The sequence below is a fragment of the Acanthochromis polyacanthus genome, chromosome 13, assembly GCF_021347895.1.
Source record: "Acanthochromis polyacanthus isolate Apoly-LR-REF ecotype Palm Island chromosome 13, KAUST_Apoly_ChrSc, whole genome shotgun sequence".
Lineage (NCBI taxonomy): Eukaryota > Metazoa > Chordata > Actinopteri > Pomacentridae > Acanthochromis > Acanthochromis polyacanthus.
Window position 1 is genome coordinate 34,546,672 of NC_067125.1, and position 13,378 is coordinate 34,560,049.

The window sequence follows — 13,378 nt, forward strand, 5'->3', positions numbered from 1 at the left end:
CCGTAGCCTGCAGACAAACGAATCCTCTGCTGGACGTTCTCTAGTCTGCGGACCTCTTTGTGCTCTCTGCGTCCACCGGACACACGCTGGGATGTATTCTCCTCTTCCTCCTCCACAGCCAGGCCCGGAGCCTCTGACGGTGCCGACCAGAACCGCAAAAGTAGAGGAGAGGATTTGCGCAGCAGTTGAGACTGACCACCGGTTTCCAGACTTTGTAGCAGATCATGGCCACGTTCAGCAGAGAACAGTTTAGTGGCGTGTAAGCTCTCACAAACAAGTAGACAGTGCGCGCAATGTGATAAGGCAGAAAACAAACCACAAACACCACAGACACAACTAAGAGAGTGTGGAGGGACCTTTTACGCATACGCGCAGTCTTTACATTGGAGATGCAGTTCGTGACCCCGAGCGTCCTGATCATGGCGCAGTAACAGGTGACGGTGACTAAGAATTCGATCAGAAACGCTAGGGATGAGAACAGTCCATATGGAAAATAGGCATTAAAGCCCCCCGGGTTGGTCATTTCAAAGCACACAGTCATGTTATTGATCACACCCGTGTGCGTAAACACAAGTGTGGGTATAACCTCTGCATTGGCCAGTATCCAAACGCACGCTGACGTATAGAGGGCGAGTTTTTTGGTCCTGAGGCGCACAGAGACGATGGGGTGGCACACTCCAAGGAACCGGTGAACGCTGACGCAGGTGAGAAACATGACGCTACAGTGGAGGTTGACCAGGAAGAAGAATCTGACGCTTTTGCAGATGATGTTGCCGAACGGCCACATGTCTCCCATGGAGTTGCTGATGATGAGCAGAGGCAGGGCCAGGACGTAGAGAAGATCAGCCACGGCGAGGTTGGTCATGTAGATCACCGTGCTGCAAGCGCGGCGCGCCCGGAAGCGCAGGCGCCACAACAGGGCGCCGTTTAACGCCAGACCCAGCAGAAACACGAGGCTGTAGGAGGCTGGCAGAAGGATCCTTTGGTAGAAGCTGGTCACAGGACAGATTTTGGGTTCATCCATTCAAAGGGCTCAACTAGGTTAGGTTGACAGGAAAGCCAGTGCGCGCAAATCCGACCTTTATTAAAAGCAATCTGACCGCCTTTCCACCTCACCTGTGTGCAGCTCAAATGACTGAGAGAGACGTGTGCTTTAGTAAAAACTACCACTTAAAGTGTTTGTTCAACTTCCCTATTGTTCCCAGCCCACACCTTTACAAAAGTAAACCAGAAACGCCATATCTCGGCTATGCGCAAACAGACTGGCACAGTGGCGATGACATTTTTTAAAAGCCCTGGCAAACCAGGCACAGATACGGTAGTGTGCTGTTGCCCCTTTGCCCCAAGAGAGAAGGCAGCGCAGAATAATAACGCTGCGATTAAAGCCGATTGCCAAGTTAAATGACGCCGTCAAGGCACGCACGGGGGGACGCTGTATAAAAGAGGGCAGAAAAAACGCGCTCAGCATCCCATTGGCTGCGAGAATTTTCCAAGTCTGGTGTCTTGCCGGCTGCTCCCGACTCGAAGTGTTCACTTCATCTCTGTCTGACTGCGGAGAGAGAGAGACAGCTCGTCATGCTGAGGAACGGCACGTACAGGTTAGTATCACATCCCGCTGCTGATAATTGGAAGACAAGATGCGTTTTTTGTATTTTTTAAAATCCTTCAGAACAGGCTGCTTCGACGATGAGTGGCAGAATCCTGCATAACGGTGCCTCTCTCTGCAGCTCGGACAGGAGCTCAAGGCTGCTTGCATACCGACAGCATGTAGCATCATTGTCATATGTGGAGAGTTTTTATGTCTCAACTTGAGTGATGTCCTTCCAGAAGCATGTACCAGGGAGAGGAGGTGAGGCTGCGCAGCGGGAGTCAGGCTCGGGAGAGGAAACACCTTGCTCTGTGCATCACTAACCAGGTAACACAATGTCTATTTGTGCTTATGTCACCTTTGCAAACTGCACTGTATATATTCCTCTATCTGTGGGTGAATGAAGGTGATGGTAGACTACCTTCTATTTTTTTTTTCTGGTCAGGGAATGATGTAATGCACTTTCTGATATTTTTGGAGCAGTAAGTTGATGCTTATCCTGCTCAGCAACACTTAAAAGAGGAATGGAACACCATGTGGCATGCAAATATGCTGAAAAAGATCCGCCTCTGCAAAAGAGCAGCATTCATGCATCTATTCCCCAGTGGTGCACAGCTGGAGAGACACCAAAAACACCAACAGAGAAAGATCTTTCCCAAACTACAGTAAATCTCTCCCTTCCTTTTCCTTCTTTTCACAACTGCTTTGAATTTTATTTTTCTTTTGCTTCCCTTATTCACCTATTCCAATGGCACAATCGGCTAATTCAATTTGGTTTGGGAAATTGCTTTTTTATGTTGGCTTGAGGCCACTTAAAGATTTTTTGTCATGGCAGCAGCAGAAAAGGTCTCATTAATACTACATATTGTCGCCTGCGTTATAAATGACTTCATTTTCAGTAGTGATGGCATCGCTGAACTGCTCAGCTGCGTGGAGGTGACACCAGAGCTCATGTCACTTATAGAGGGTTGAATGTATGTTTTGAAACTCAGGCAGCTGGCTTGAAGCGAGGGAGTTGTTGTAATTGGCTTCATAACTGTAATTCTGCTTTGCTTGAGTCATCTTTAACAGCGGTTTCGTGATGTTTCCTTGGTGTGCTCGGGTGAGTGTAGGTGCACAAGTTCACCTGGGTGTATTGAGCCTCTGAATATTTAATGCCAGTGATGTAGTGTTGCGCATTATTGGCAGCTGGGGATATTGAGCCTGTGAGATCTGAAAGCACTGTTCCATCACAGCTTTCGACTCAGTCTGCAATATATTACGAAGCTGCAACACACTCACACACCATCACACACGCGCTCTTGTTTATTGCACGTTCCCCTAAACTTTCTCATTCTGCCTCCAGATTTGTTCCAATCTGTCTCCACTGCCTCACCTGACAGCAGAATTTCATTATCACTTTTCCCAAAAGGACATTTCTAAATTGATCCGGCTTAACTCCGTGTGAGGAGTCACGTCAGGGAGAGTTTTGTGTAAGATTTGCGGAGAAGGACACACAGAAGCCTGGTGATCAGTAATTGGCGTGTGAAATATGCGTGAGGATACAAATGCAGGTTATTGGTTATTGAGGCTGCTCCACTTGCTGTGTTTGTGTGAGTGATTCAGATTCATTGCTGAGGCGGGAGCCCCCCTGAGAAACACATTCATCCATCTAGCTATTACCCCATAATCAATGGGACAGCTGGATTTTATGGCCACGGACTTGTGTTGTTAACCATTTTACAGAGAGCTTATTTAAACATCCTGCCAAAGGGGTCACGTTTAATGGGGTTAAGCATGAAATATACAGAACAGGTGAAATATTTGACATAACATACACAGCTGGAATCTTGAAATCATCCATCAGTATCACGCATCAAGGCCCTTGTTGCTACTATTTTACTAAACATGAAAATACAATGCACAAACATGGCACCCTTTTTTCATGAACTTGAGTTTTTGCTCAGCAGGAGCCCAACAGACAAACATAAACCCTCAATCACATTTACAGTTTGCCAACACAAACCTTGGAAGACACGCACAGATGTGGCGATCTGTAATGTATAGATGAATGTACATAGTGGGAGAGTGGTGTCATATTTCAGAAGTGCATTATCGTCTCTCTCCCGGTGGGGTAGATCTGTGCTCAGTTCTGTTTGCGCTAGCTCACTCAAACGCTCCACGATTGAGTCGTAATAACCTGCACAGGAGCTGGGTGAGCCTGCATGCTGACAGATTGGTGTCTTTTGGCCCGCCGCGGTCATATGATGAAGAAATGTATATCCTCTGTGTGTATGTGTGTGTGCATTCGCGCTCTGGTTCAATGCCACAGGGGGAAAAAAAAAACAAAATTGATATGCAGCATAATTCCTACAACACATTTTCAAAGATGCATGGATGGATGCACAAATGCAGACACGCACATATGCCGGCTTTGTAGTCATTTCCATCCCTTTACTGTGTCTTGGAAGACTGGTTTGGTCTCTAAGTGTGAGCTTTAGTCTTTGATCACTGGAAGAAGCCCCCTTACAGAAAATGGGTGTGCATGTGTGCTCTCGCTCCCTTTCCCACCATATGTTAGCTGGAACAGCCCTCCCCTGGTTAATAGTAGCAGGGGGAATAGTCCCAAGTGCTCCGTTTTGCATTTTGATAGTCTGTATGATCATTTTCTCCCCCTCACACCTCCTTCATCTCTACCCGTCACACCCCACCCACCTCCACACACGTCTTAGGATGTCTTCTTCATTCTCATTTTCAAAAAAAATCTCATGCCCACTTCTTCTCCCTTATTGGTGCACTGTTTCATCCCTCATTGTACGTCCCGTCTTCCCTGTTTCCAACCTCTTCAATGTTCAGCATCCTTCACTGCAGTACCGCCGGCCCAACACATGTAGTTATGAATGAAGGCTCGTATTGTATTTGGTCTGCACAGAGGTTAATCAGCTTCCCTGAATCAAGTTGGCCAGCAGAAAATTAGTAGACAGTCAGTTGTGATAGAACATCAGTCATTGCATATCATGCAGAATTCCCAGGCTTTAGCTTTTTGAAGCTTCTCAAATGTGAGGATTTGAGGAAAGAGGATTGAATCAAAAGATTGACTGTTAATTAAAATCACTGCTCGTGCAACCCTCGTGCACATGCTGCTAAAATGGCTCTCATATGGGAGCTATGTCTAGATATGGGATCTGTGTATGAACCTGAAATAAAAGAGTTTATCTGTTTTTTATGAACTGCTGGTTATAGATATGAAATTAACCCCTCATCTGTGTATGTGCAGCGTCCTTGTTGCAGTTTCTTATCTCTACCGTATAGGCCGCTTTACTGCACCCTCTCCATCCAGGTATTGATGGATGTGTGAGAGCAGCAGCCTGGTGTTGTGTGAATGTAAACTGTAGGACGCTGCATGTTGTTATCTGATCGGTATAAAACAGTTCTTTCACTGCAGTTTCAGTCAATAACAGCTTGTCATTTCATGTCAGTTTACCAAACCTGAGGTGTCTTTCTCTTTTCTCTCCTTTCTTCTTTTTCCATTGTCACTCTCCTCTCACTTCAGCTATGTTCTCCTGCACAACTATATGAAAACACATCATTTCCATTGCTTTACCCCATAGCCATAACACAAGCAGACAATAACATTTCAGATCGTGTAATCAGATGAACGCATCTGTAACACCAGTTGTACATCTCTCAGCAGGCTCTTTTTTTTTTACTCAGGGACTCGGGTTGAAAGAGTAAATGTTGACTTCCATATTAATCCTTGCATGCACTGCGCATGTAAATTGATTTCCGATGTCACGATTATGAGCATCTCCACCGGTACAGCTCTTCTGATCGGGCATTTCCTCAGGCTGATCGGCAAGTGGAAGCTGCAGCTAAACAGCATAGTTGTTTGAGCGCATCACCTCGCTGCAATCAAATCCTCTGAGATCAGGTGTGTGTGTGTGCAGATGTGTTGTTCTTTCAGTGCACCAACATGTGCGGTTGTGCTCATGTGTATATGTGTGGGGGTGTTTTACTCTCTGGGAGAACCACTGAAGGGCACCAAGGCCTGAGCATCTCTTTCAGACAGTCCAGGGAATGAATGTGTTTTGTGTATATGTGTGTTTTTGTGTGGACATCCAGCTTTGCCTGCCATCGATCTCTGTGATAGAACTAGGACTCTGAGAAATTATGATTTTAATATCTCATCAATTAAAAGGAAGCAGACTTTCTTTCTGCTGCTGTTTTTCTCCCTCCTTCCTTCCTCTTTTCCGTCCATCTGCCATTTTCAGCGACATAAAGTTATTACTGGTCTCCCCTCGCCTACCTCGCCTTTCACTCTATTGATTGCCCTTATTTTGATATTGAAAATAATGCGTTACTTGCTTACATGCCCAGCAGAAGAGGTTCTGTTATATCCCTGTTTTAAGCATCATGCATTCAGCTATTGATTTAATGAAGTATTCTCTACAGGCTGCAGCAATGCTTTTCTCCTGTCCCAGCTGCAGTCATAATGCTCCCTTGGTGTTTCTTCTATAACTTTAGTGCATTTTATCTGATTAAACATCCAGGATATTATGGCTGGTTGTAAAAGTAGGTGCTGTAGAAATAAAAAAAAGCAGTAGCAGAAAATGACCAACACTATTATGTCAAGCGAGTGCTGCAGCCGTTGAGAACTCAAAGGAACAGTACAGTTCTTTAATGAAACCTTCAGTGTTCTGGAAGGCCTTGCAGTAGACAGTTATCTTCCTAATGATCAAGTATGGTGATTTAAGATTATCACTCATGTAATTTTGCCATTTTCATCTCCTTTCAACCCTGTTTGTACATCGAATTCATGATTTTTTTTATTTTGACTGGAGGAACATCTGATGGAGTGTTCAGTAAACACAGCACGGCACTTGTTGATACAGTTACGTATAGTTTAAACCCTTATTGGCATTTTGCCTGGCATCTTGAGCACTTAATCACGCTGGAGTTGGTTAGTGGAGAAAATCATCAGACAGTACGCTAATACAGCAGCAGTGTCTGACTATATGTATCCAACCTAGACAACATAAGGCTCATGCATGAACCAGCTGCCTGTTGCAGCTGCAAACGCCATTGATAAGAGGGTTAGACTGATCCAAAATTGCCAAGTTATGCACTGTACACAACAAAAATGGATGAGCTGTAGAGCTGTGTGAGTTTTCTAATTACTAGATCCTGTATCGTAATGATCTGTGCAGATGCAGACATAAACATGTGTACACAACCATGGAAAAATACTTGCAGTCTACTGGCCAGAGACGGGAACACTAGAGATGGAGAGGGGCTTGCTTTGCTGCTTTGGAAGCTTCACTCATCTGACCAATTCCATTCAGCTTTTATGGCCCCCAGAGTTGCTTAAAATGGGCCTCTGCTCTGTAGCTGCTATCCGGCCTGCTTTGCACCTGCAAACCACACATGCTGTTATGTAGCAGCTCAACTCTGCCTTCCAACTCTGTGTTTATGGTGATTTATCGCTTTGTTAATTGACCAGACATGCAACCTCTCTTGAGGTTAATGAGCTGATTGTTAAAAGGAGGAAAATCCTTTGTTTTGGCTCAGTTATGCAGCTATTGCCAGACAAACAATATGCGGTAGGTGGAGGAGCAATTACAATGCACGAAATGCTGCAGATTTGTTATTGTATTTTATCAAAGTGCTGCTCCTGCTGCAGCGCATCCTTGGCATAGAGATGAAAACCCTGCTGACATGCTGGTGCTTTCTACTGTGCAGGAAGAAGTGAAGAGGTGTCATCGCTACTGCAACCACAGTGGAGGGCAAGCAGTTCAAAAGGTGGAGAGGTAAGACAGAATGTACCAACATTTGCAGTAAAAGTAAGCGATAAGACTGCTAACAATAGCATTCTCTTGCTTTATTTTCAATGGGAACTCCGTACTCTTGCACAAAAACTCGAGCAAGGTCTTACTCCAAATGGAATGCTATTTCATATACTATAATTTGTCATGTGCTGTGTTGACAAATATCTGTTTGTTGTTTTGAACCTCATAGTTCTGTTTATCTGCCTTGTTATTGTCACAGAAGCTGCCCTTGCAAGAGTGAGGAGGTGGATGACAACAGTTCTCATCATCGGTGATCAACAGCAGCGCCTGGAGATAAAGGCTATTGTGTGAGTATCACCTGTGGCTTATTTTTCTTTCACTATGATTGTTTTTTACAAAATGTATGCATATCTTTTCTACATTCTAGATCATTTTTCATTTGCCCATGTTAAATATGACCTTAAGACCGTGTCGTATTAGCCTTGTGGGAGAGATCAATTTATGTTTGAGTTTAATGCAATCTTTGTTCTGATTAGGTTTTGTACTTGAAGGGTCAGAGTGCACCTTTGAGTGCAGAAGTCTCCACAGGCTTCATCTAACACCGTTTTACTTAAACATGAGCCTGCACTTTTTTAGGTCCAGCAGGGAAGGACAGCTCTGGCCTCAGGCTTTCACTTCCTCAAAAGTCGAGGATAGAGAAGAGAAAGCAGTTTCTGTGTAAAGTTAACATGATTGGAGTACAGAAAGGTGAGGACTGATAGGGAAAAAAAAAGTGTTAAGATAAACTCACAGAAAAAGCAGTCAAGCAGGAAGGTTGAGAGGTGGGGAGTGGAGAGATAGGAACAGCAGAGGGAGAAAAAAGTGGAGAGAATAGGGATCGACGGAAAGAACGGGGAAGGTATTGGTTTTGAAGCCAGGAGTTATGGCTTAATTCAATTTGTTCCATTTGGCTCAGCTGTCTCTCTGCTCCAGTGGAGTGAATGTGTTTCTCCATTGGTAATTGATCCTACACTCCATCCCAGACCTTCGTGTTGGGGCGACTACAGGGATGAAAGAGAGTGGAAAGCGAGAGACGGGGAAGAGCTGTCTGTAGAGGTTACAGACTGAGGCGAGATGGCGGGGGGAGATCAAGAGAAGTATGTGGGCAAGATTCAGCAAACAAGTTGGAAAAAAAAATGCTGGAGAGAAAGTTTGAGGGAAGGAAATTCACAGAAGTAAATGAGAGTTGAATAAGAATGAGAAAGAAGAAAGGTATACTGTGGCATCATTCATAAGTCTGTGTTTCGGCAATGAGGCCTATAATGCAATCTTAAAAATGCCAATGTATTTCCTACCTCTTCTCACTGTTTTATTTTCCCTGTTGATGTGGAGCCAGTCATTTCGGATGTATTTCTATGTCTGAAATTCAAATTTAAAAAGTTAACTTTGATGTTGGTTTGACCTTTTTAAAAAGTAACACCCTGTGAAATCTTATTTTTTGCTGAACCTTGGGAGGAAATTATTCTTAACTCCCAGAGAAATTACATTTCTTCCATCAGTTTGGGTGAGGTGGATGGCTGTACATTTTGTCCTTCACCATCCTTAGCTACCATTGCTATCCAAGAAATAACCAGGCAGAGATGTAGTCGTATCCAAATACCACACCATAGCTGCAAAATTTAATCCAAATTAACCCTCTGAACTCCAAACGCTTTCTGTTTTTTTCCTGCACCTGTCACATTTTTACTTACTGTAGGCACTTTTTTCACTGCAGTATAAAGTCCTGCACCTCTATTGAAACAGCACAACCATAGCTGGAAGTAGAGAGAACTCAGAAACTTCTATGTAGAAAACAAGTTTAGAATGCATAAGTCATAAAAAGCTAAATTGAAAGTTGGATTTCTTTGGCACTTATTTGGAGAGAAATGAAAGAACAGGAATCAAAATTTCCAGCATGTTTCCAGATGCCCCAGGTGTTCCAATACTTGAAGAAATGGTAACTCGACATACTGAATAGTTTACCAATATTTCATTTGTTTCCATACTTGTCCCTATCGACTCCGTGTAAACACAGCCTGTCGTTCGGCTAAAAAGTCCTGTATTTTGTGATCGCAGCTGACTCACTAATGGCTTCAGAAGAAGTGCAGAATTGTTTGTCGCTTTTTACACAATCTGATATTTAGTGCTGTTGCCTTACACCTAGAAGGTCCTGGGTCCAATCTCAGGCCTTAGTGTGTGGAGTCTTCGTTTCTCCCTGTGGTTGCGTGGGTTCCCCTCGAATGGTCCAACTTCCTCCACAGTCCAAAGACATGCATGTTAGGTTAATTGACGATTCTAAAGTGGCTGTAGGTAAAAACGTATGTATGTCTGTTTCTCTGTAATGGATTATGGACTGGCCTATGTCAGCTGCGATAGCCTCCAGCTCAGGCAACCTTGCAGAGGATAAAGCATGTATTGAAAATGAATGGGTAGTTAGAGCAATGATTAAATTTTCCAATCAAACAGCCATGTCACAGACTAGAAACCAATGATTGACTCTGTTTTTACATGTTCTAGCTCTGCTGCATGGTATAATTTTGCCACTTTGGTAAAATTAAAATACATGCCACTGACAGCCCTTACAGCAGTGACCTGGATTGTATTCTAGCCCGTCCGTCATTTGCTACCCAGTCCTTGCCCCTTTAACTGTCACTGGAATAAATGGCAAAAAATATAATCTCAAAACAAGAAACTGCCTTTCAAATACGCATGTGGATTTTGGGATGCGTTCTGGAGGGTGAAGGATCACCAGCACAAACACTGAAACTGGTAATGCAATATGCCCTTACTTAACCAATCATATAAGACTTACAACATACAGTGACATCTTGGGAGTTGTGGTTGTCTCTAGTGACAGATTTCTTGGCTTCTACCCAATGACCAGAACCCACACAGTGCTCATTTGGCTCGGATATTTCAGCCTGGAGAGTTTCATGCCCATCAGTCAGTCCTCTAACATTATCACGTAAAAATGAACGGACATTTCTCTTATCTAGACTTTTAATTCCCCTCATCTTTTGATAGAGATGTCACAGATATACTCACTTGCTAACTTGTGTTCCCAGGATTCAGCGGCCTGGCGTGCCAGTATTTCCCGGGCGAGAGAGCTGGCAGGTACAAGACAAGAACTGCACCCGCCATCTTTGGGGCGAGACGGCGCCTTCGGAGAGCCTCCAGGACCCCGTGATGACCACTAATATTTCTCCGGTAAGCCTGCAAAAGATAACAACAGACGGTCATATGGTGTGACATGAGAATGAGCCAAGTGGCGAGAGAACGGACGACATCTTATCTGCTTTCTGGTGCGAGTTATCAGCTGTGATCTGTTTTTTGTTGGGTTTTTTTTGGCAAGAGAATGAAAAGTAATAGTTCATGGATGGATAGTCTAATAAAGAAGAGAGGAGGGACTGAGGGAGGGGTATTTACCTCTGGTGTCATTTGGGCGGCTGCGGGGGTCGTACTGGTGGAGGTGGATTGGATGCCAACTGGCACTGTGCCCAGGCCTGTAATTAGCCGTTAATTAGGTAAATTTTCAAAGCTGGTTGATTGATTAATGAAGTGCCTCTGCCCTTGTCCTCCCCCTCCTGTCTCATCCTCCCCGACACCCCTCCTCACCCCTTCATACTCCTGAGGGAGCTTGGGGGAGAATTAAACAGTGCTCACAGGGGCATGGCAGCCCAACAAAAGCCAGAGAGAAAGAATAAAAAAAAAACAACCATGTGAGCCGCAGATAAACAGTGAAAAGAGAAGGGGAACGGAACAAAGAAAGTCGGGCAGGAAAAAGCAGAAGCACAGATAAGGAGATGAATGTGGAGATGCGAAAAAGATGCCTTTAGATCGCCTCCCGTTCTAAGTGACAGACGCGGACACACACATGCACAATCTGCTGTGCTGATTTCTCAGTCTGTGTCGGCTCTCGCAGTGTAGTAATCACAGTGAGACACACAAGCGAACCGCACACGCCTGCCCACGCTCTTTGCAGAGACTCGGCATAGAAAAGTATGATGTCATGTCTCTACACTTGCTGGTGTGTGTGTGTGTGTGTGGGTTGCGTTTCTTTTTCTTTTTTTTCATCCCACTCTCTCCTTTTAAGCAGTGTTGGTGGAAAACAAGAATCCCTTAGCAAACAGATGGACTAGTGTCCTGGTGAGACTCTGAGAGTGTATATGCGAGTGTGTGTGCTTTGTTTTTCGGGTTGTTTGTTCTGCTTGAAAGAGTTTGTTGTTCATTACACAGCAGCACAATGTCTTCCTAATTAGAAAGCGACTGTAACTTAAACAGTGAGATGACAAAGAATCCCTCGACCCTCGGATACTCAAGTATTTTACTCCAGTTTATGCTACTTTATAATACTCTTCCAGTGCATTTTATAGGGAAATATTGTGATATTTTACCAATTATATTTATCTGACACTTATAGCTAGTTTCTTAACAAATGCCAGATGCAGATTTTACCTTCAAAACAATATAAAATCTGGCAAAATTATGCTACTTTCACAAAAATGCAGTAATAATAATCACATAATACAATAAAACACTCTCAGAGGATGTGCTACATTATTAATACTTTTATATTTGACATTTGTAACACACTTGCCAATAAAGCTACTGCATTTGGTGCAAAAATTGGAATACTTCTTGAACCAGCAAGCAACCCACACCCCTGCAGCTGCTGTCGTGATGCTAACTAATGCTTAGTCAGGCTCATCCTATGACATTTAAACTAAAACATTACTAAGTAACCAAGTTTATTCTGAGCACAAACACTCACTTTCTACTCCCCAAACTGCCTTACCTTCATATGAGTGCGAAGCTGGTTTTTTAGGGGGAGGAATTCTGCTGTTTTTCACTGCACCACCTTTACCCTCTCTCCTCCCTTGCATCACTCCTCCAGCCTCCACCTGTGCCCACTGCACTCCTACCTCCAGTATTTTTTTTTCGTCTTTCCCTCTCGAGCTCTCTTTCTCCGTCTTGCTCACTTCGGCTGTCCTCATTCACACTGTATCACTCTCCTGTGGCTGTTGTGTTCTCTGAAGGACAGACATTCATCAACGTGAGGCCAGGGTGTCACATTATATGTGTGTGTGTGTGTGTGTGTGTGTGTGTGTGTGTGTGTGTGTGTGTGTGTGTGTGTGTGTTCGTGTCAGCTCGTGTGTGTGTGTGTGTGTTCGTGTCAGCTCGTGTGGGCTTGAAGGACCTTGCTGCTGGCCTGTAGGGGAGGGGGGAAGGTTCAAACGTACTTCATGCATATTTCATGGGACTCCGATATTGAACACACACACATACACACACACACGAGCGTAGAGAAGATGCTGCGGCGCACACGTTTTTTTTTGTGCTCTTACATAGAAAAACATCCTCGTTTCTCACTCCCTCTCAAAATACCTCCCAGAATTTAACTCTGTTTGCGTCAGAGTCACGTTGATATTGCGCTTGCATGTAGAGAAATGGTGGTCTCAAGCCTGTAAAACTACACCCAAATGTATTATTTATGCGCTTAGGGGCCAGGTCCTACATGTCCTGCTCTGGCCTATTGATAATAAATCAATAGGTTTGATGGTTGTGGAGGTTCATTCAAAGTTGTAATCACAAAAAAGTATGGACTTAAAAAATAAATTCTTCTTGCTGAGGGTTAGATGAGAAGATTTTGCATCCATATATGTACTCTGCATATTAACAGCTACATGACTGTATATTGTAGAGGTGTCCAAAGGATGCGATTCACAGGTTTGTTGCTGTTTCTTTACATTTTGGAATTACATTTCCATCAAGTGATATAACGGTTGCTATATTTTTCTCTATGATTCTTTGTAATATTAGAAGAGAATAATGAATCTGCAAGCTTTAAAATAGGTTGATGCTAGAGGTACGGACCCGTACCCGTAGCTCTGTACTGGGAGTACGACCCGTTAAGGTCACTGAAGAGCTGGCGCCGGTTAACTACTATTTGCTGCACATTACAGGCAGTTTATATGAATGACTTCGACGGCGAACATTGTATAATTTA

General features: G+C 43.9%; 2 protein-coding genes and 1 long non-coding RNA gene across 3 annotated transcripts in view; 2 read left to right on the forward strand and 1 right to left on the reverse strand.

The window, feature by feature from the left end:
* Positions 1-39: 39 nt before the first annotated feature.
* Positions 40-1,370, reverse strand: LOC110969207 (P2Y purinoceptor 3-like). The gene has a single exon (XM_022219252.2). It carries the CDS (start codon positions 1,022-1,024, stop codon positions 41-43), a length of 984 nt encoding a protein of 327 aa, XP_022074944.1. The 5' UTR covers positions 1,025-1,370; the 3' UTR covers position 40.
* Positions 1,371-1,562: 192 nt separating this feature from the next.
* Positions 1,563-5,499, forward strand: LOC127536650 (uncharacterized). The gene is made up of 3 exons (XR_007945718.1): positions 1,563-1,598; positions 1,828-1,915; positions 5,390-5,499. It is a non-coding gene; the product is annotated as an uncharacterized LOC127536650 (long non-coding RNA).
* A 4,937-nt stretch (positions 5,500-10,436) lies between these two features.
* Positions 10,437-13,378, forward strand: part of schip1 (schwannomin interacting protein 1) — a 220,042-nt gene continuing 217,100 nt past the window's right edge. The window contains 1 exon segment of the mRNA XM_051957471.1: positions 10,437-10,578. Within this exon segment, the coding sequence (XP_051813431.1) occupies positions 10,558-10,578 (21 nt within the window). The 5' untranslated portion in view covers positions 10,437-10,557.

Coding starts and splice junctions, on each gene's coding strand:
- LOC110969207 (XM_022219252.2), bottom strand. CDS start 1,024: ATGGATGAACCCAAAATCTGTCCTGTGACCAGCTTCTACCAAAGGATC.